Genomic DNA, 22340 nt, shown 5'->3' on the forward strand with positions numbered 1-22340 from the left:
GAATCAGGTTCAGCTGCAGCAGTGACACTATTTCATCGCACGCGCTCTTCTCTTCATTTCTCGCGGCGACACATGGCCTGGGCGTCTGGAAGTACTAGCACCAGGATCAGGATGCTGAGACTGAGCCACTGCCACAGTGGTTTCATTCCGGTGATCAGATGACACCACACAGTCGTCACATCCTCCGCCGTAATCAGGCACAGCTGCTGCAGCAGCAGCAGCAGCACCCATTGCCCGAGCTCGCTTTTTTTTAGCTATGATTGACTCATGGCATGGATTTGAAGTACTTGCATGGTAATCATGATGACCCACAACCATAGTGGTCCTGTTCCGGTGATCCAACGGCACAACGGAATCGTCACAATCCGTTTCTCCTTGAGGCAGGCTTTGAATCTGTTCATCATCTTCCAGATGAGAAATATTGTTCTCATCATCAAGGGAAATGTTTTCGTCATTGTCTGACGGACGGTCCACTTCCTCGGCATAACTGGACTCTGGGATATCAACAATTGAAGGGGCAACATACTGTGGACTGGCATCATTAGGCATGACTTCCTCATAGGTGAGGGTGAGGGTGATGGTGATTGTGAATGAATCCATGATGTGATTGATTGAAGTGAAAACTTGAGAAGTTGGAGGGAGGTGAAAAGAATTGAGATCGAAACTCAATTGTATAAAAGATAACAGTTGAGCGAGTACACAAGGAAAATTACTTGAAGTGTCGATTGTTTTCTTTGTTCATCTTAGCTTTCACACTATTGGGTTATATAAAGAGGTTTAGATAATTTCTTAGAGTACAATGGTCTTTTCACAAGTTTTTCCAGGACGAGTATGACTAATCAAAGATGCCAATATACATAGTGGACCACAAAAGATGTCCAAAAGAGGAAAGACATCTCAATAAGATTAAATTTATGCGTGTCATGAATTCATAAGGAAAAAGAGTAATTGAAAATTAAAATATAAGACCTTTATTTTTCGACAATACAAATATGTATTTTTTTGGGAGGCTGGCACAATGGTAATTACACGAGTTTTGCAACGGAGAACAAATATTGAACCAACGAAAGATGCCAAAAGAGGGAATGCCATTATGTTTCGATAAGACTTAATTCGTGGTTTTGAGTTCAGAAGAAAATAGAGTAATAGATATATTAAAATCTAAGGCTATTTAGTTTCGATAAGACCAAATCTATGCATTTTTTCAAGAGGCCACAACTATAATTTTACAAGTTTTTTCACAAACAATACTCACTGCTCAAACGGAAGATGCCAAAATGCACAGGTGGACCACAAAGGATGACAAAAGAGGAAAGACGTTTCGATAAGATTAAATCCATGCGTTTTGAGTTAAAGAGGAGTAACCGAAAAATTAAAATATAAGGTCATTATGTTTCGATAAGATCAAATCGAAGCGTTCTTTTTTGGAAGGCCAATATAATAGTAATTCTGTGAATTTTTTCTTTGAAATAAAGATTGAACCAACGAAAGATGCCAAAAGAGGGAAGGTCCTTATATTTCGATAAGACGAAATCCGTTGAGTTAATAAGGAAAAAGAGTAACAGAAAAATTAAAATCTGAGGTCATTTTGTTTCGATAAGATCAAATCTATGCAGTTTTTTAAGAGGGACGAACATAATTTCACGAGATTTTTCATAGATAATACCTATTGTTCTAACCAATACACCGTGTGTGACAATTCGTCCCTACTTTTATGATTTTATTAATTTTAAAAGAGTGAATTGACGAAAATGCTCCTATAGGCAAGGATTTTGATTTCCGTTAACCATCGTTTAGAGAGATGTCTGACCTATTCTTTTGGGTAGTTGCATAGTACTCGACGATACAAACACGTGGGTGCAAACGGAACGTAATTTGGAGTTATAACGAAGGAGTTATTAACGAACGAAGTTATGGGCGAAATGGTCATTTGACCATAATCTGGAATGCTCCATAAAATTTGGAAGTGCCACATGGACGGCTGTGATGTAGAAAAGAAAGAGATGAATGGCTAGGATTAAAAATAAAAAAAATAATAATAGAAACTGCCGGATGGTAGCAAAAGAAGGGGGGAGAGAGGAGCTTCGGGAAAGAAAAGGAAGGGAAGTTGGCCAAATGGGGGAGGGAGAGAGAAAGTGGATGGGCCAATGGGAAGAGAAGAAAGGAGGGAAATGAGGGAAAGAGAAAAGGAAGGGAAAACTGGGTTCCCCTTGACCCGTGCAACCCGACCTGTTTCCTCCATCTTTTTCGATGGTTTACCATCGGATTTCCAATGAATTATACCGATTTACCATACCCAATCATCATCTCGCCACTCTCTCTTCCATTTTCACCCAAAATTAGAAGGAATTTAGGGGTAGATTTGGGCGAAAACGGACGGTGGTTCGTGGGGGTGTACGTCAGTGATCCGCCAATCATAAAGCTAATGCAGCTAATTACCACTACTAATAGACTCCCCTCAACCTCAGGAACAAAGCCCAAGTAGTGGAGGAGGCGTCGGATCGAGTATGGAGGTTGAATCAAAGCACACCCAATTCTAGGGTTCTGGTGGTTAGTGGGCGATTTCAAGGGTTTCCAGCCTAAATTGGACTTCGGTCCAGGTATGAAAGTTGTTCCTCTCATTGAACTCTACTTGCTTGTAAAATTTGGTAGTTTTTAGTGTTAGTCGGAAAATTGGGTTTCCATTTGTCGGAAACCGCCACCTGTGACGACGCGTGCGATGGCACGTGGCCAGTGGGCCGATATTGCCTTTTTACACAGAATTCGATATTTTAAATCCGTAATTAATATCCATTCAATGTGATTCGATTGTTAAAGATCAATATTGAATATTTTCGCTACCTGAATATTTTCGAGAATGGATTAGACATGAATTGTGAACTACGAAAGACTTGATCTCATTCAAGGGTATGTAGGCAGGCTAACGGGAGTTAGATGTAGCCTTAAAATAACTGAGATTGATCTTTTGTTGAAAATTTGTCTAAGAAAAGGAATTGGGTGAATAATTTTAAAAAAAATTAACCTTATGTTTTTGTTAAATAATTTGGGTTATAGATTTTGTGAGTAACTAAGAATTAAATAAAAGAATTGCAATTGATAAATAAGCAAGAGTTTAATTTTAGCCTATCACCACAATTATTTTTCGAAATAAATTTTTCGGGTTGGGGCGTTACACTATGGACCACAAAAGATGCCAAAAGAGGGAAGATGTTTCGATAAGATTAAATCTGTGCGTCATGAGTTTATGAGGAGAAAGAGTAATTGAAAATAAAAAGGCCATTATGTTTTGATAACACAAATTTATGCATTTTTTTGGGAGGCCGGTCCAATAGGAGCTTCACGAGTTTTCTCGCGGTGAATGAAGATAGAAACAATGAAAGGAGCCATTGCCAAAAGAGGGAAGGCCATTATGTTTCGGTAAGATCAAATTCATGTATTTTGAATTCATAAGAAAAATGGTTAACATAAAAACTAAAATCTGAGGCCATTTTGTTTCGATAAGACCAAATCTATGCATTTTTTCAAAAGGGTAAAATTGTAGATTCATGATTTTTTTCACAGATAATACCAACTGCTCCAACGAAAGATGCCAAAATACATAATAGCAAGGTTCTAGAAAACGCTAGGCGCTAGTCGGGCGGCGGGCTAGTGCTTAGGCAGGCACCTAGGCGGCCTAGGCGGATTGAGGTAAATTTCTTGTATATCTTGTAAATAAGTGCATATTGACACTTACAAAAAATTATACTTGTATGAAATCCATGAATAAGATAATAAAAGAATGATAAAATTCAAAAAGAGTATCCAACAAGTCCAAATTTAAAAACACATTAAGCATATATGCCATATAACCATAGTGAGGAGTATTGTAGGATGACACATGTACAACAAGTTCACAATTTAAAACAACATAAAATGGAAAATAAGGAAATTTAGTAATGTAAGATACTTATCTTTAGCATCCCGGAATTTAAGTTAATACACAACACACATATTCTATAAAATTAATAAAATTTTAAGGTATAATTAGAACTTAGACTTTAAACAAATTTCACCAAAAAAAAAAAAAAGAAAAAACCACCCAGCTGCCTAGGATCGCTTAGAGCCACCTCGATTTTTCCAGCCATTTTGCACAAAATCGCCTCGGTTCCAAGGCATTTTTTAGAACATTGCATAATAGACCACAAAAGATGCCAAAAGAGAGAAGACGTTTCGATAAGATTAAATTTGGTTGTTATGCGTTCATAAGGAGAAAATTAAAATATGAGGCCACTATGTTTCGATAAGACAAATTTGTGCCCCTTTTTTTTTTTTTTTCTTTTTTTTTTCTCCTGGGGGCTCGTACGATAGTAATTTCATGAGTTTGCCACAAAGAATAAATGTTGAACCAACAAAAGATGTCAAAAGAGGGAAGGCCATAATGCTTCAATAAGACCAAATTTAAGTGTTTGTTTAAGAGGCTACAACTGTAATTTCAAATTTTTCCACAGATAATACCTACTGGTCCAACAAAAGATGCCAAAATATATATGGACCACAAAAATGCCAAAAGAGGGAAGACGTTTCGATAGTATTAAATTTGTGTGTTAAGCGTTAATAAGGAGAAAGAGTAACTGAAAATTAAAATATGAGACCATTATGCTTCGATAAGAAACACTTGTGCATTTTTTCGGGAGGCCGGTACAACGGTTATTTCATGAGTTTTATCATGGAGAATAAAAATTTAGCCAACAAAAGATGCCAAATGATCAGAGAAGGCCATATGCTTCAATAAGACCAAATCCATGTGTTTTGAGTTCTTAAAGAAAAAGAGTAACATACAAATTAAAAGATGAGGTCATTTTGTTTCGAGAAGATCAATACTCTGTTGTTCACATGTTAGGCTTGAAAATTCGCTACAGTTGAGGGGGCATGTTGAGGATGAATCACACGTTGATAGGAGGAGGGTAAAGGGACACCTCATACTTGAATATCATAGTTAGTTTGGATAACTGTGATTCTGTTCAATTGTTTTGTAACTAATCATTGTGTTAGTGGGTTAATCTAGTGTTATTAGTCACTAAGCTTATTTAGAAAAGTGTATATATACTCAATTGTAATTACTTCCTCGTTGAGGAATGAAATACATAAAGCATTCTTTCTATCTGAGGGACCTTGCACGGACTTATAAGTAAGTTGGGCTACTCCTCCTCGTATTGCCAATTGGTTTTATGGTGGAACCTCAACTTTCTTCACCGAAGTCTAGAATTGTCATTAGCAGCTACAAATTAAAGCCATGGCCGTTGTTTTCACAAAGCAGTGAAGACGAGGTCGTCACAGACTGCAGATGTTCATTTTGAATTCTAAGTCTCCTACACTAACCAGTGTGTATGGAGTCCCGCTCGCGGCTAAAAACTTTATTCAACAAGTTCTTGCCAATAAAAAGGATCATAATTCAAAGCCCCTTATACAGAGAGAAGACTATGGAGTAGAGACGGTGGCGAGAATGCTAAACAGTAAAAGAGAGGCCACAAACTTCATCAATGCCAATCCCTTACGCAAACACACAGTTTCATAGCAAACTTTATAATTCTTAAAAATATACCTAAACTAAAGCAAGACTTGGAGAGCAAAGCCACAAATTAGTCCATTAACAAAATATTAATAACCCTCAGTTTGGATGTAATGCAAATAACGCCGGTTTTAACCAGTTGTGGTATATGGGAATGGATACGGTGGAACATGTACTTCCACTTTTCCTTCAAGCATCTGCACAACCTTCCTCATAGTAGGCCTAAGAGACGGGTCTTCTTGAATGCACCAAAATGCAGCCATCTCGAAATTTTGCAGTTTCCATCGTTCAATAAAGGTCTGGGGTTCATAATCTACTACAACATATAATTCTCCATTAACGTAGCAATTGTACACCCAATCTCTGAAATTTGCTTTCTCTTTGCAGTTATTTTCCACATCAACGCTTCTCTTGCAAAAAATGATCTCTAGCAGTACAACGCCGAAGCTGTACATGTCAACTTTGGTAGTGATTGGCAACATATGAAACCACTCAGGTGCAACATAACCTTTTGTTCCTCGAATGGCAGTATGAATCTGGTGCTGATTCATCGTCAAAATTGCCAATCCAAGATCAGAGTTCCTAGCATTGTAATAATCATTGAGAAGTATGTTCTCTGGCTTTATATCACAATGGATAATTTGCGTGCTGCACTCTTCATGCAAGTAAAGAAGTGCTCTGGCAACTCCATGAGCAATTTCAATTCATTGTGTCCAACTCAGTTTCACATCAGCGAAAAGAAAGCTTGTTAATGGGCCATTGCTCAAGAATTCATAAACCAGTAATCTGTGTTGGCCCTCATCACAATATCCGAAAAGGCAAACCAGATTCTTGTGATGTGTCTGACCAAGTGCATTCAATTCTGTCATAAATTCCTTCTCAATGTCATGTAGTACATAATTTAGCTTCTTCACCGCCACTAATTCGACACGGAATAAATTTGCAGTACCCCTTTGTCAATAACTCCAAAACCACTTTGTCCTAGTTCTTCCTTGAATCCGTTTATAGCTTCTCAAATCTCTTCATAGCTAAAAGAATGCAAATTTGAATCCGAAATTGTTTTGGACTCGAAATTTATTTCAGGTTGGCTGGGATATTTGATGATGGAAGCTTGCACTGTATTTTGTATTTGTTGAGTGGTCTGCTCTACTTGAGCACACAGATCTTCGAGTGGTGAATGACTAGCTTTTTGTTGGTTCAAGGTAAAAGTTAGAGGATTTTTCGAGCCAAGATTGTAAGCATTATTTGAATAAGGATCATTTTGCTCCTGGTTGAACTCTGGGAACGATGCACCACTCTAAGGACACAGCTCCCTCGGATGAGTAGGGTCAGAACATTTGGCACAGACTTGCTGGCTTGATGGAGGGATGCCATGATCACGCATGAGTGTCTCGAGTTTATTTTCCAAAACTTGACATTTTATCAACTAATCCAGTACTATAATCTACATCATCCACACCTGTCTTTGAAGTTCCTTCGTTCCCCCACCGCTGGTCATTGCAAGTGAGTCAAAAAGGTCAAACGCCTCCTGCCGCGTTTTATTCATTAATGTACCTCCACAAGCTGAATCAACCATTCTTTTCTCTGGAAGTGTGAGTCCCTCGTAGAAACAATACACCGGCATCGAGTCAGTAACGCCATGATCCGGACACTTGTATAATATTTTCTCAAATCTGTCCCAAGCTTTTTGAAACGGTTCTTGCTCTCCCTGAGCAAAGTTCATGAATTCTCTCCTCAGTTGGACAATTTTATGCCAGGGAAAGTATTTCTCGAGGAATTTCTGTGCTAGTTGCTCCCAAGAGTGGATGGATTCGGGCGGCAAAGAGTAGAGCCATGACTTGGCTCTATCTTTCAGCGAAGTAGGGAACAGTTTCAATCTCACAACCTCTTGGTTGACTTGGTTGATTCCGATAATCATACATAAGTCATGAACTCGTAATGTGCAGGTATGGATTTTCGTCAGACATCCTGTAAAAGGTAGGCAGCATCTGAATCCATTCAAGGTCCAATTGAAATGAACCTTGTACCTCCGGTATAACAATGCATGATCGACAGTCGAATGTTGGCATCAAGTAGTCCTTTAAGGTACGAGGGGGAGCAGCGGCAGGTTGTGACGCCATCGATCTCCTCTTGTTCTTCTTCTAGCCCCTCCTCTGGCTTAAGGTACGGGTAGGAGCATTTGCTATGATATACCGGCAAACATAAAAACTGTCAGTGAAATTAACATAAAATTTAATTCAAACTAAAGCACACAATCCTGCAACGATGCCAAAAACTTGTGTGTTTTAGATGTATTGGAAGAATAGAGATATAGATCAATCTGACAACAAACTATAATGGCAAGTGCACAAGATCACGCCTAATTTAGCAAGTCGAGCACGAGGTCATTTTGGCAGATTGATGAATTTTAACCTTGAAGTACACATCTTCTAACCTAGAATTTAACCCTTAATTAACCTAGAATTGCTTCACGATTATTAAGAATACAACATTGTAGAGATATATAATCAATAGATTGTCATACTAGGGTTGCACCATGCCCTAGTAAAAAGAAGATACTGAGCCGTGACAATTTTCGTAAGCAAAAACATAAGAGAAGAAATTAAAACCTTTAATGAATATGACTCCTCCGAAACTCCCCAATATTTCTCCCCGGTTTCCGACTTCTCCCTCGTATGGTCCTTCCACCGGCTGCCGGTCTCATATATATAGGGTTTAGGGTCTAGACACTATCCCAAAGCAAAACAAAACCTTGGACATAAAGGGATAGGGCATCAGTTAGGTTGTAGGCACGTTTTAGGGATTTTCTTGGTCTAGAAGATTTCACAAAAATACGTTTGGCAAGTCTTAGATGTCTTCTTCAAGGATTGGGGTCGCATACTTAATGGAAAAATCGGAAAGTTCTTCAGATCTTCTTTCTCGCACTATAACTTGGTTTGGATTTTTTTGGCAAAAGGAAGGCACTGGGCCAACAGGAAAAAAACTTTTCCTCTTCAAAGCAGCTGACAGCACGATTCGTACTTCGACTCCAAGGTGTCAAGATTATGGAGAAACCAGCCCTTTGTCCAAAACACACAAAGAAGGGTGTTGAAGACTGTCCTTCGGAAACTTTTTAAATCGCCTTACGTCTAAACCATCAAAGAAGGGGTTCGTTCTTCTTCCGGGTGTCCGCATTCAACTACTAATTGCTTTGAGACCTTATGTAACAACTCGTTCCGAAATTTACAAAACAAAAAGGGTATTTTTATATTTTCACTAAGTTTGGGGATACTTTTCTTTTTAAAATGGTTTTTGTGTCTTAAATGGTGTGCCCAAGGACCCACCCCCTAATTTTGTCTCCCGAGCCTTTCGCCTCTCTCTCTTCTCTCATTCTCCTCGAGCTCTCACTATGTCTCATTTCTATCTCTTTCCCTCTCAGTGCTTTTCTCTCCGACAAGAACACACATGCACACCCATACATACATATACACAGCCAACAGGAGAACTTCACCATCATCTTCATCATCTGACCTTCATCGTCCTCTCCCTCACCACCCTGCGATCTCTCTTCTTATCACTGTGCACAGTTATGGTGCACGTGATTTCCGACGAGGTAAGTCAAAAACACCCTCCCATCTTCCTTCCTCGTAGTCTAGAAGGTTTAATGGTTGTTAAAGTATGGTCTTTGGTGAAGGTTTGGATGTGAAAACAACTCAGGGAGCTTTCCCCAATTTTCCGGCCAACACCGCCCCTTTTGAGGCAATTTCCGGCCAAAAAATGGCGAGGTGGCCGGCGTGCAAATATCAATCTCTTCATCTCGCCGAGTACTGCAACTTTCCTTTTTGTTTCACCCAATTTCATGGAATATTAAAGAAGTTATATCCATTTGAATCTTACCCAGTTTCCAACTACCTCCGAGGCTTTCGAGGCGTTTTCTAGCCAAACCACGCTGAGTGAGACGTCGTGTGAGGTACCATTCTCTTCGTCTCTTCGAGAACTATAACTTTCGTTTTTAAATCACTCGATTTCATTGATTTTTGACAAAGTTATTAACGTTTAAAGTTAAAGAACTTTTTGGCCGAATTCCGGCCTTCTTCTTAATTGGGTTCGGCGACCCATCAAACATAGGCCTTTTGGGCCTTTCCTGCCGAGCCTAACCCTAAACCCTTCTAAGCCCAAACCTTTAAACCTTAAACCCTTTGTGACCTAAGCCCAATCCTTTTTAAAACCCAAACCCATTAGAACCCTAAAACCCATTAGACCCAAACCCTTTAGGCTCAAACACAAGTCCAAACCCTTTAACCTAATCCGGATCCAAGCCCAAACCCAGTTGTCCTTGTTTGACTCGTTGACTTTGACTGGTCAATGTTGATTTTGACCGTGAACTTTTTGGGTTTTCGTGCGGGACCCCTCTTAAGCTAATTTCGACGTCCTGAACCCGTTTCCGATGTTTGTTTTCCCAAATTCAATCGTTTGAGTAGAGTTTGACTAAATGTACCCTTTATGTGCTTAGGGGCAATTAATTATGGCGTTTCCGTCTTCGCTAGTTATGTGGTTCTTCTGCAACTAAGTACTATGAGTGGATCCCTTCTAAAAATGCATGTTTTGATAGTAGAAATGCATACATGAAAAACATGATTTGATGACTATGTTTTATGAAACATTTTACGAGATAACATGTTTAATGAGGCTAATTTGAATTATTACTGTTTTTCCTATAACCCGGGTTCTTAAAGAATATCCGATGGATGACGATATGATATTTAGAACATGTTTAGAACACCTCTTTATGGTATAGATGATGAATGACTTTATACTATGAAGTTGCTTTTCAATATATGTATGTTCACTGGTTTTGTATGTACCTAGTGGTCCTTTCCGCTACTGGACGTAGGGATAGATTCTGGTCCATCTCGGACGACGGTTTGGTGTTGGCATAGGGCCTGAAGTGTGTTTCCTCTAGCTATTTAGCACAGGGACGGGGAGCCGACATGGGGCCTGGAGTGTATTTTCCTCTGACCGTCTGCTCAGAGACGAGGAGCCGGCATGGGGCCTGGGGGTTATCGGACATTCACTAGTGGTTATTATATATACAAGTTATAATTTGAGACATTGCACGACATGCTAGGTTTCGGAAAACCTATGTTTATCATGATATATGTGTTTTCATAAAACCTAAGGGTTAGTACGTTGATAACTGTTTTATTATATATATATATATATCAATTTGATCCACTCATGTTTGTTTTGTGCCCCTTTCAGGACTTAGAATTGAGGCTACAATCTCCGCGTCAAGGCACTTCTACATCGGCATCTTCCAGTCATCTCAGCGTAGAACCCATTCTTTTATTCATTAAATTTTATATTATTTCTTTTAGTGTTCTAGATTAGATGTACGCTCTGAACACGTTCCTTAATTGCATATTCATATTATAAGTCTTATTTATCCCTTATTTTCAGCATTTGCACTCAATAAATGGCTTTCGTCACCCTCGAGTGTCGGCCAGCACGTGCCTATCCTCGTATTCGAGGAATATTGGGGTTGGGGCGTGTCACCTTATTATTATATAAAAATCACACTTATTGGATTGCACACGTGGTTGCGTATTGATGTTAATTTGATGTTAATTAGTAGTGAGCAGTGCCACCTAGTATTACGATCTGGTGGTATTCTTCTTCACTTGGAAATGACAAGTCTTAGGTTCGACACTCGCCAAAAGCGAATTTAAACCACATTATTGTTAGCAAGACTTAGCTCACTCCCCTACCTCTTTAGTGTAGATAATAGGGGTGTGATATCCACACACCCCATTTTACTTCTCACATACCTTTTTAATTTTCGATCGTCGGATTGGATGAATTGAAAAAGATCAACTGACATAAATTATCAAGGGGTGTGTGAGAAGTAAAATGAGATGTGTGGATAGCACACCCCTAGATAATATTATTTGTTAAAAAAAAAAAAAAAAAAGTGGTGAGCCGTTGGACTCTCTCTCAAACTCTGTTGGAACCTCAAATTACATCAATCCTTATTTAGGTAGGAATGTTACACAATTAAAGTTGAAAATTTTCATTCCTATAATAAATTAGGGAGATAATTCCGGGTTAATTAACTCTAACTAACAATCTGTATAATGCAGATGTTAGCAAATGGATTGTATTTATAGAAGAGTGTTTCAATAAGAGCTTATATTCATCTTTTTTACAGTCCATTTCATTAATATGAAGATAATTTGAACAAACAAGCATAAAGAGTAATCTCCTAAATGATTACCACAAGCACCATTGGCACCAGCACAAACACCAATGTCACAAAACCGGCAGAGGTAACATACTTGAATTAAGAACACGCAATACCATTGCCAAAAGTGAGACCACATCATACCATCGCTGATAAAGGAGGCTACATATTGGCTAGGCGAGACATTATTTCTATACTAAAATCCAAACTCGAGTGCACTGTTCACAGACATTGCGCTGACGAAAATGCCTCCCAATTGGTCTTCAACGGTTTTTTTTTTTCACAGTAAAATGGTGGTTTTGTCCTCCCAGACCACGCGTCTCTCGTCAGTGTGCCTCTAGGTTCGATCTTCTTTTTCTGTTCCTTGCTTGGCAGGCGTCCATCATCGCTGCCGTTTCTGTTTCAGTTCTCTGCTTTTTTTTTTTCTTTGCTTTCCATTTCTCTTCTCTCTCGCCCTCTTCTCAGTGTTTTGCAAGCTTTTCTCCCTTTGTCTTTGTCGCCATGGTCTCCATCGCTCTCAAGCTTTTCTTCCTTTCTATTTGTCGCCATAGTCTCCATTGCTCTCAAACTTGCGTTTCTATCCCTGTCAAATCTTGGCTCACTGGAAAAATCTGAAGTAGTTTAAGCTTCTTCAGCTTTTTGATTTGGATTGAAGATGATTTTAAGCCAAAAAGGTTAACGTTTTCTGGTAAGTTATTTGAATCCTACATCTCGAAGTTCTCTATTTTTTTTTTTTAATTTTTTTTTTCAAATCTATGGGTTGTGTTTTCTTCAATTTTAAAATATTAAAAATTGAATCTTTTTTGTTTTTTGGGTAATATTTTTCATTAGATTATGCTATGGGTTCTGATGAGGCTTTGAATTCGGTTTGAGAGTTTTGATTAAATGAGAGAGATAAGGAGTATACACAGAGACAGGGAGTTAGGTCATTTGAAGAAATGGACATTAGGGTGAGAGAAAAACGGGAGAGAAGGGGTAGCAGATTAAATTTTGATTTTATAATTTTGGGGGTTTTGTGTTTAAATTTTGCGTTTGTAATTTTGGGGTTTTGTGTGTGCGCTTGGATACGATTTAGTTTTCAATTTCAGGAAACGGTGGTGTTCAATTTTGGGGCTTTCATGTGCAACCTTGGAACCACTTTGTGCTCAAGGTATATAAAAGGTATGAAACCCCTGGCGTTTGCTGATGAGTTTTTTTTACTTTCTTAGTATGGCCTTTAAATTGTTTTGGTAGATTCTGTAGATATAGCCTACAAATCTTGACCCGAAGGTTGGACATAATCATTACTTCCTATCACAATTTATTAACGTTAATTCACTTAACAAAAGTTGATTGGAATCTGACAATGATCTAGATATTTGCATGGGTGAGAGAATCTCGCTGACATTTTTCGATATTTAGATGGGATTTGTGTATGGATTTTGTTTTTGTAATTTTGGGTTTTGTTTATATTGTTAGATTCGTTGTCTGGGCGTATCATTTGCTTCTGTTTTTCGTTTCAGGAGACGTTACTCTTCGTTTTTTGGCGCTTTTGTGTGAAGCTTTCGAAGCCCTTTGTGCTCAAGGTAAATAATTTTGGTTTTTTCCTTTGAGGCTTTTGTGGAACAATTTTTTTTGTTTTTTGTTTTTGTAGTATTGTGATAGTTTTATTTTGTATGTTGTGAAAGTTGATTGTTTGAGAAACTGAGTAACTGTGTATTTGTTTGTAGTTATGGTATGAGACGTGATATAAATTGAACAGGGTGAGATAAGGTATTTAGGTATCACAACAATTGATCGTGAAAAACTATTAACAAACTACATTTGAAACATTCATTCATTTATGTTATATGTGGTGGTTCCAAGCTTGAGTTCTTTTTCCATGCAGCCTTCTGTTAACCAATATGGGTCTATTCATTCTGGTAATGCTGCAAATGGATAAATCACATCAGAGCGTCTGCTACCCCTTTGTTACCTGATTTCATGGATTCATCTATGTGCTATCTCCATAACTATTATCTGTCTGCTACCTATTACTATGGAGGTAAAACTTATGGGTGAAGTCTTTGCTTTAGATTGGTCTATTTACGGATTGTCAGATTCTTCTTTAAATTCATGTATATTTTATATCAAAATTCATGTTTGTGATATGAATGGTTTTGTGAATTTCTTTTAGGCTATGATGAGACTAGCAACAACTGGGACGACTACTTGAGATATGTAAATCCTGAGGGAGTATAAATGATTTCTGTAAGTTCCTCTTCCGACTTCACAATTGTGAACTGGGTAGTCATTACAAGCTTCCAGTGATAGTAGTCTAACGCTTCGAAGGCAGCTCTCTAAAATTTAAATTATCTTTCTGAGTTTTCTTTTCTTCTAATTACATAAAATTGATATTTTTTATATAGTTATTTATTTGTCATATGCTCTGGTATATCGATTTCTTTTTTTCTTAAAATTTTTGCTTCGTTTTATATAATGCATAGAAAGGAGGAACGCCTAAACTGTAGGTCAGTCAAGCATGACATCCTTTCTATGGACCTGAGGTCAGTCAAACATGTGTTATATGTGTATAGGTAGAGTTTCCATTGGTTGATTCTCCTCTGCTTATATCACTTTATTGGGTGCCAATTTTAGGGGGAAATTATGAGACATGGAAATTGTTGCCAAATGCGAGGACATAAAGTTGTCTATTTGCAGAATTACGTTGAAGTGGCACAAGGACCCTAAGTTGGTATGGTCCAGTGGATTACCTGATCTCCTTAGTTGGGTTTAGGTTTAATGCTCAGTGGTATGTTGTGCTTCTGCTTCTTTTTAATTATCGAGGATATGCAGAGATTGCAAATGAAAAGATTGTATTTGCTGTGTTGATGCATTGTTGAGCCAGAGACGCACAACTGGTAGCAGCAAAACCAAATCAAAGTGTAGATATAAGAATCACTTTATCATTCATAAAAGATCATAAACAAGAGTTGCATACATAAAGCATTCTTTCAACGGGTGTGATCTAAATCATCACACTACAAAACAACAAGTCGGTAGACTAAAGATAGTTTGACAAAGAGGAAACAAGCTAGCTACTACTGTGACAATAAATTATACCTTGGCTGCGATACAACTAATGGCGGCTTCAGCCTGCTCTGGTATATGGAGATGGACATGGCGGAACATGCACTTCGACAACTGCTTCAAACATCTGCACAACCCTCCTCATAGTAGGCCTAAGAGAAGGGTCTTCCTGAATGCACCAAATCCCAACCATCACAAACTTTTCCAGTGTCGCTCGATCACCCAAGGCCTCAACTTCATGATCTACAACAGCATCTAATACTCCTCCAACGTAGCAATCATAAACCCAATCCGTTAAAATTGCTCTCTCTTCGCAGTTACCTTCCACGTCAACATTTCGCCTACAACAAATAATCTCCAGCAGCACAACACCAAAGCTGTACACATCAACTTTGGTAGTGATTGGCAAGTTCCTGAACCACTCAGGTGCAACATAACCTTTTGTTCCTCGGATAGCGGTATGAGTCTGGCTCTGATTCATCATCAAAAGTTTTGCCAATCCAAAATCAGAAATCCGAGGAGTGTAATAATCATCGAGAAGTATGTTCTGCGGCTTTATGTCACAATGGATAATCTGCGTGCTGCACTTTTCATGCAAGTACAAAAGCCCTTTCGCAATGCCATAAGCGATTTCAATTCGCTGTTTCCAACTTGGTTTGATCTCAGAAAAAAGAAAGCTTGCCAGTGTGCCATTGCTCAAGAACTCATAAACTAGCAATTTCTGTTGCCCCTCGTCACAATATCCGAAAAGACGAACCAGATTCTTATGATGCGTCTTACCAATTACATTCAGTTCTGTTTTAAACTCCTTCTCGACATCTTGCATAACATAGCGTAGCTTCTTCACCGCCACTTCGACACAAGAACCAATTTGCATCACCCCTTTGAAAACCACTCCAAAAGCACCCTTTCCTAATTCTTCCTCGAATCCATTTGTAGCTTCTCGTAGTTCTTCATAGCTAAAAGAGAGCAAATTCGAGTCCAAAACAAGATCGGTACTAGATCTTACCGGTTTGTTCCGGAATATGAAGAAAAAACCGAGACAGAGAGCAGCAACATTAACAAAGATGGAGGTACCTAATAGTACACGTATAACAGTGGTCTTGCTCTTCTCTTTATCATCTGGAATTGACGTTGGAGGAGGAATTGGCACTGGAGCCTTTCGGACTTTGATGAAGGTCTGTGAATTAAGATCTAACTGCACTCTCCCGTTTGAGAGAGGTAACTTCTTTTTCCAGCAGCTTTCATCCCTGAAAACAGCAACAACGCACAAACAATCTTGAAAACAAGACTCTTTGCACTTCTCCACGGTAAAAGGTTTTAGCCGCACATAATCTGAGATTGGCCAATCAGTATTTGTCTGCAATACGATATCATACAAATCTTTTCTGGGACTTTGTACCTCATCTCCTTCACAGCCTTGTATAAAATCGGGTTTACAGCCTCGGTATGAGTCATTGAGATCAAGAAAAGAAAACCCTCTCGGGCATTGGCAGGTTGGCCTGTTATCTTGATTCATCTTACAGACACTGTTGTATCCGCAAACACCAACGCCCATGTCTTCCTTAAGTGCTTGGCAAATATCATCCGGCTTATACCACAGGGGACTCCAGCTTGCAATTCCAGTGAAATTTTTCGGGTAAGAGTATAGCGTGAAAATCCCATCAAAATCAAGAGTTGCCCTTATGTAGCTGTCCCTCACCCGGGAGACTCCTGCCGTTGTGAGAATGAATCTTCCACCATTTTCTCCCAAAACAAACATGTCCCCTGAGTTGCTGAACACCAATTGTTTACCTTCACTACCTTCCAGAGTCCCCGCTGTTGTGTCCGTGGCAAAGTACGGCTCGTTGGCAAAATCTGTTGGCAAGTTTATGGTGTTGAGCACGAGGCTTCCATCATCTTGCAAGCGCAGCTGGAACCGCCCCTTCGTGTAGTTACTCTCCGATTGTCTAGACGAAAGCTTCCCATTTCTCTCAATTGTCTGTCCAGGCAAAATGGTGTCTGTAGGATTGTTGAAGGCCTCCCATAAGCTCCCCGAGTTTTTGTCTTGAAGAACAAAGTTTCCGTTGTCATTCATGACCCCGTTTACAACAACCCCGAAGGTTGTTTCGGATTTCCATATCTCCACACCGTGAGGATCGTTAAGAACTAGTCCACTGCTGGCATTCAAGTTCAAAGTGGATCCCTTAGGTGCAAATATGGTGTTGTTATCCTCATATGCATGCCAAACTACGGTTTTGTTTTGGATTTTGGCGTACCATATTGAAAGCAAGAAAAGATCATTGCCTCCAAGGGGCAAAAATCCAAACGCGAAATCACCGGATGGAGAAAGCCATGATGAGGAGTTACTTGTAGTTGCAGTTAAATAATTTCCAACTGCTACTCTTCCATTATTTTGCGAAAACACAGAAATTGGTAGCAAAAACAATGAGGAGAACAAAAGCATCCGCACAGAAAAAGCCATTGCCATTGCAAAAGCACCAATTTTTCAGCCTAGCTTAATTGATTAGCTATATTTCTTAATGAAACATTGCTTCCTTGGAATTCTTCAAGTCAAAGTTTATGTGCCAAATTTTAGGCTCGACTAATCTCCATGCATGTCTTTGACTAAGCGTTTCTAGATGTAATCGCCCATAGCATTTTTGCTCACCACTATTTAGTGTGGTGTATGCTCACCATCCTATTTATTACCGTTAGATAAGTTTGAATTTTGAGATTTGTGCCTATCCACTACACGAATATTGAAATTCAAACTCATTTAACTGTGATAAATAAGGTGATGAGCATACACCACAATAAATGGTGGTGAGCAAAAATACTCCCTGTAAATGCGTATGTCACGTTTTGCTTAGTCAATTCCAATGTGGACGGCTCCTAGAGAAGGTTGGTTGAAAATTATTCCGATATGACTGTCTCGTGTAACGATCGCACAAAAATCTCTCCTATTACTTCTGCAGTTTGTGGGTTTTGCAGGGAAAAAGATAAAGTTTATGGAATGGTGCATGGGCACCATCTAAAAAGAAGGAATAGAATGATAAAAAATAAAAATAAAAATAAAATAAAAACTAATTAAAAGGGCTTGAAAACTTTGAGTTTTAATGATAAAGACAAAATAAAGGGTAAAATGAATAGTATTAGGATTGACTTTTTAGTGTAAAAATGTGATTTTTTGTTAAAATGAATAGTACCTTGGCCTTTTCGTTAAAACTTCCTAAAAATAAGGATGGTGCATTTGAAAAGGTGAAAGAAAAAATAATAAAAGGAAAGAGGTTCATCGGCACCACCACATAAATAATAGCAAGATATAAGAAAATCAGAGTGAAGATATAAGAAAAACTATCTCATGGAGAAGTTGAACGTGAAGAAGTTGAGATTTCATCATAAAATAGTATGAGGAGTAATCTAACTTATTTATTCTTAACACGCCCCCTCATGTGTGGGGTATTTTTGTATTTTAAAGTCTAACACGTGAACAGTACAACGGGGTGACGTGGAGTGCGTGTGGCCGTTTGGCTATGGGGCAACCTGCTCTGATACCATGAAGAAAGTTGAGGTTCCACTATAAAACTAATTGGCAATATGGGGAGTAGCCTAACCTCTTATAAACTCATGCAAGGTCCCTCATTTTCAACATTTTTCTGTTTATAATCAATCTATTTTTAGTTACTAACGAGAAATGTTTTAATGTTTTGAAGTAATATTTATGTGGCAATGTGTGGTATGTGCAAATTTAAAAAAAAATTTTTTTTTTCTTAACGGGTCATAATGGGTCATAACGGGTCGGGTCACTTTACCCGATGGGTAAAGTGACACGACCTGTTAAAGACCCGTTAAGATAACGGGTGTGACACGACACGACCCGTTAAGATAACAGGTGTTACACGAACACGATAGACACGACCCGTTTGCCAGGCCTAGGTGCCATGCCATCGCTTCTATAACACGCAACCTTTCTGTAGGCCTTACTAGCATCTCAATTCTCAGACTCCATTACTAGTCCTCAACACATCTTTATTTTATTATGTCCGTCATTTTTATTTAATTTATTCAATTCGACAACTGATAATACGTAAGGAACTAAAAAGGACATGTGAGCTTACTCATTTTTTTGGATGTTTAGTCTGTTGACATATTAGGCTTAACTTACCTACAGCAATGTTTAGTACACAAATATATTACACAATTATCCCAAAAATATAGAAGCCAACTTTGCTCGGGCGTTGAGAAAAACTTACCTGTACCGGTTGTAATATACACTTTTTCTTATCCTCTTACGATTCTCATGTAATTATGTGATTATTACTTTTTATGAGAACCAAGATAATGAATAAACTCATTAGATGTAGGGTCATTTTTCTAGCAATAAATGCATGAAGCTACACACGTTTGGAACATCCAATTCGAGTTTGAACTTCCACAAATATACTTTTTTGGGGCCATCGATTCTGCAGATTTGACGTACCGTTTGATTAAGAGGCCAAAAAAATGTTGCTGCCTCATGTAGTACTTGAATTGTCTAAAACATATGATTAATTAGTTTATCATCAATGTAAGGTGAGATGCATTCTATACTCGAAAAAAAAAAAACATTGCAATTTATAAACAAGGACTTAAAATTCAATCCTCTTTAATTTGCACCATGAATGGTCAATCTAAGTAGAGGGGCAGGTTGGATTGGCTCATTGCTTGGCGAGATGAAGGAAAATTGGCCTTTGGCCAACTCCAAGAATCCAAATTTTCATTCCACACATATATCTATCCATCCATCTCTACCCTATCTTTTCTTTCTTTCTTTCTTTCTTTCCAACCTTTCATCATATGTATGAACCCCTGCACCGCAATTGGGGATATCTTGTCCCTCTCAAACTGTCGTCACTCCTTACGTAATTATTGATTACGCCCTCCAACCAATCCAATACCACCCAACCAACCATGAAGCCAAATGTAAACAACTGAACTATGTGCCATCTATAAGCAACCCTAATAATATTTATCAGTATGAATCTCCATTTTATTCATTCGTCATTATTGAAACTGAATACATAATTGCTCGAGATGGGCGTATGTTAAAGAGACTTTCTCGAAATGGGACTTTCCATGGACTTCTGCCACTCACAGTTTAATGTTAATTCTTGTGTCGATATTATAAAACATTATGAAGAAAAACATGAGGAGACAGAAAGTTTATAGAGAGAGTTCTACTTCTGAGAGAGTCTTCTTAGACCATCTCCAATGGTTGGGCTAAAATCCAAATATTTTAGCCCGAAAAATTTAGCTTTTAGCCCAGAAACAGCTTTTCTGCTCCAACTGTTCTAGCCTAAAATTTTAGCTCTGGATTATTAAAGAATGAATTTAGGCTATTTTTTTTGTTAAATTAATTTTTCTTTAAAAAATAAATATGTAGACTATCGTAAATTAATTTTATGAACATTTTAATCTAAAAAAATTTAAATTCTGATAAATATTAGATGGAATCTACTCCGATTTTTGGGCTAAATTTTGGGAGAAATTTGGCCTTGGTTTAGTATTTAGTATTTATTGCCCTTGGGTTGGAGTAGGTTTAGAGGGAAATTTTGGGAGATAATTTAACTTTTAGCCTACCATTGGAGTTGATCTTAGCATTTCTCTTATAAAAAATCTTAGACCTTGTTCAAATCATGTTTTGCTGCACTCTCTGCCCTGCCAAACACAGCTAAACGTTCTGAAGCACGCTCTCAACTCGACAAATGTCCATCCCTTCAACAGACATCCCACAAAACCTAAACTTTGCTCCAATGATCAACGTTATGACACCTTTGAATCCATCTCCAATATTTTTGAGAATGAATCCCACATTGATGAGAGGAGGAACTTTGCATATACTTATAAATAAGAGGGGCTACTCCTCATATTGTCAATTAATTTTATGGTGGAACCTCAACTTTCTTCATATCACATCCTCAAAACCCACCCCTGTCTCGCTGCCAAAATAGAAAATTAAATTAGTATATATCATGTTCAAAATTATTTATACCAAGAAAAATCAAAGCTCTAAAGGGTAATCTCTTCTTTTTTTTTTTTTTTCCATCAATAGAAGTTTCATTAGATTCGAATGGAAATGTTTATATCAGAGGTCAAAGTATTAAACAACCACTCGAGGTCAACACGATCCCATCTAAGAAGGCCACCATCCCTCAAAAGCTGCTCCTTGTTTGGTAATAAGGATAATCGTTCTTATTAGGTCAAAAAATGCCACTACATGTGCTGCCTTATTACATTCACGTGGAGCAAAAATAATTTTTATTAACCTCAATTGCTTTTCCAAACACTGAATGTCATATAAGAGAGCCTCAAGCAAAGTGTCGGGTTGAATAGCACCATTGATCATGCCCACAAGACATTTAGAATCTAACTAGTAATAGAGCCCGCGCGTTGCTGCGGGTTTTAAAAGTTTATAAAACATGTATAAAGTTGTATTTCAATAGTAGAAAACGATAGTAGGCAAGAGAAGCAAAGAGCTAGGTGCATAACAAAGCTTCAGTAATGCATAAATGATTTCATCAAATGTAAAGGAAAGGATTGCTAACTACTAAGACATGCAACTAACACAAAAACAGTTACTCTTGAGCTTACAATTATGATTGTTGTTTGACCGAGATTATTCAGCTCAATCTGCTTTGTTCATCTATTTCTTACGCTTTCTGTGTTGATCTCTCAACCCTGAAAGGAATAACAATATCAATATAAACACAGTCAAACATAGCCACAGAAGCCAAACACCAACAATTTCTCATATCCTCCACCCAAAAACACATAGAAAGAAAAAGGAAGAATATGTACGTGTTGTCTCCTCTTCTCTTTTCCTCCTAAAGATACTCACAATGGATATCACTGACAGTGATAATATATTATTGTTTCTTTGGTCAAATGTAATCTAATATTGTCAATTGGTAGTTAGTTCTAAAACATTGTTTTTGCAAAAAAAAAAACGAAAAAAGAATTTTGTAGAAAGATGGATCAGATATGTTTGGTTTGGTGTCTCTATGTAATATAGAGATATAATTTGCTGAGTTGTTTCAGCTTTCATGATTTGGACAAATAATCATCACTTCCATCTTTTCTCTTCAAAGGAATTGACTGTTACCAATTTGTAGATAAAGATTTTCTTATTTTGTTTATTGTAAATACATGGCCAATCAGTTGATTGTTTACTGAGGAGTTTATGGACATCTAAAAGTATAAACACAGATGTTCCCACCAAAGATATAGTCTCTCTACATGTTTTAACCAAGCCAAAAAAACATCTTAGAGGTAGGGGAATTGTTAAATCTAACCAATAAGTAATGAAAGTGATTTATGTATAGATTTAACAATTTCTTTATTGCCAAGGTGTTCTTTGGCATGATTAAGGCATGTGGAGAGGTTATATCTCTAGTGGGGATCTCAAGATTGATACTCTTGGATGTCCAACTAAACCGACCAACGATCAGCCAAGTAATTGGTCATGTATTTAGACCAAACAAAAGGAAGATAGTTCTTACCTAC

At 38.0% G+C, this 22340-nt stretch overlaps 1 protein-coding gene, 1 long non-coding RNA gene, 1 other non-coding gene and 1 pseudogene across 4 annotated transcripts; 1 reads left to right on the forward strand and 3 right to left on the reverse strand.

Annotated features, from left to right (window-relative positions):
- Positions 1 to 5530: 5530 nt before the first annotated feature.
- LOC125470407 lies at positions 5531 to 7668 on the reverse strand (annotated as a pseudogene).
- A 3861-nt stretch (positions 7669 to 11529) lies between these two features.
- LOC103965539 lies at positions 11530 to 14637 on the forward strand. 2 transcript variants are annotated; one of them, XR_007252759.1, is made up of 7 exons: positions 11530 to 12456; positions 12857 to 12929; positions 13271 to 13333; positions 13478 to 13520; positions 13636 to 13791; positions 13924 to 13997; positions 14234 to 14637. It is a non-coding gene; the product is annotated as an uncharacterized LOC103965539 (long non-coding RNA). The 2 variants fall into 2 exon arrangements; XR_007252758.1 differs by having other exon boundaries at positions 13271 to 13791.
- Positions 14638 to 14672: 35 nt separating this feature from the next.
- Positions 14673 to 17448, reverse strand: LOC103963783 (G-type lectin S-receptor-like serine/threonine-protein kinase RLK1). The gene has a single exon (XM_009376635.3). The coding sequence runs from the start codon at positions 17284 to 17286 to the stop codon at positions 14878 to 14880; it is 2409 nt and encodes an 802-aa protein (XP_009374910.2). The 5' UTR covers positions 17287 to 17448; the 3' UTR covers positions 14673 to 14877.
- Positions 17449 to 21807: 4359 nt separating this feature from the next.
- Positions 21808 to 21910, reverse strand: LOC125470500. Its single transcript, XR_007252782.1, has one exon. It is a non-coding gene; the product is annotated as a small nucleolar RNA Z103 (small nucleolar RNA).
- Positions 21911 to 22340: the final 430 nt, after the last annotated feature.

This window comes from the organism of the source record quoted next, unplaced genomic scaffold (genome assembly GCF_019419815.1).
Source record: "Pyrus x bretschneideri cultivar Hongxiangsu unplaced genomic scaffold, Pyrus_bretschneideri_v1 Contig5, whole genome shotgun sequence".
Classification (NCBI taxonomy): domain Eukaryota; kingdom Viridiplantae; phylum Streptophyta; class Magnoliopsida; order Rosales; family Rosaceae; genus Pyrus; species Pyrus x bretschneideri.

Excerpts from the sequence above, each read along its gene's own strand:
- LOC103963783 (XM_009376635.3), bottom strand. The coding sequence starts at position 17,286 with ATGGCAATGGCTTTTTCTGTGCGGATGCTTTTGTTCTCCTCATTGTTT.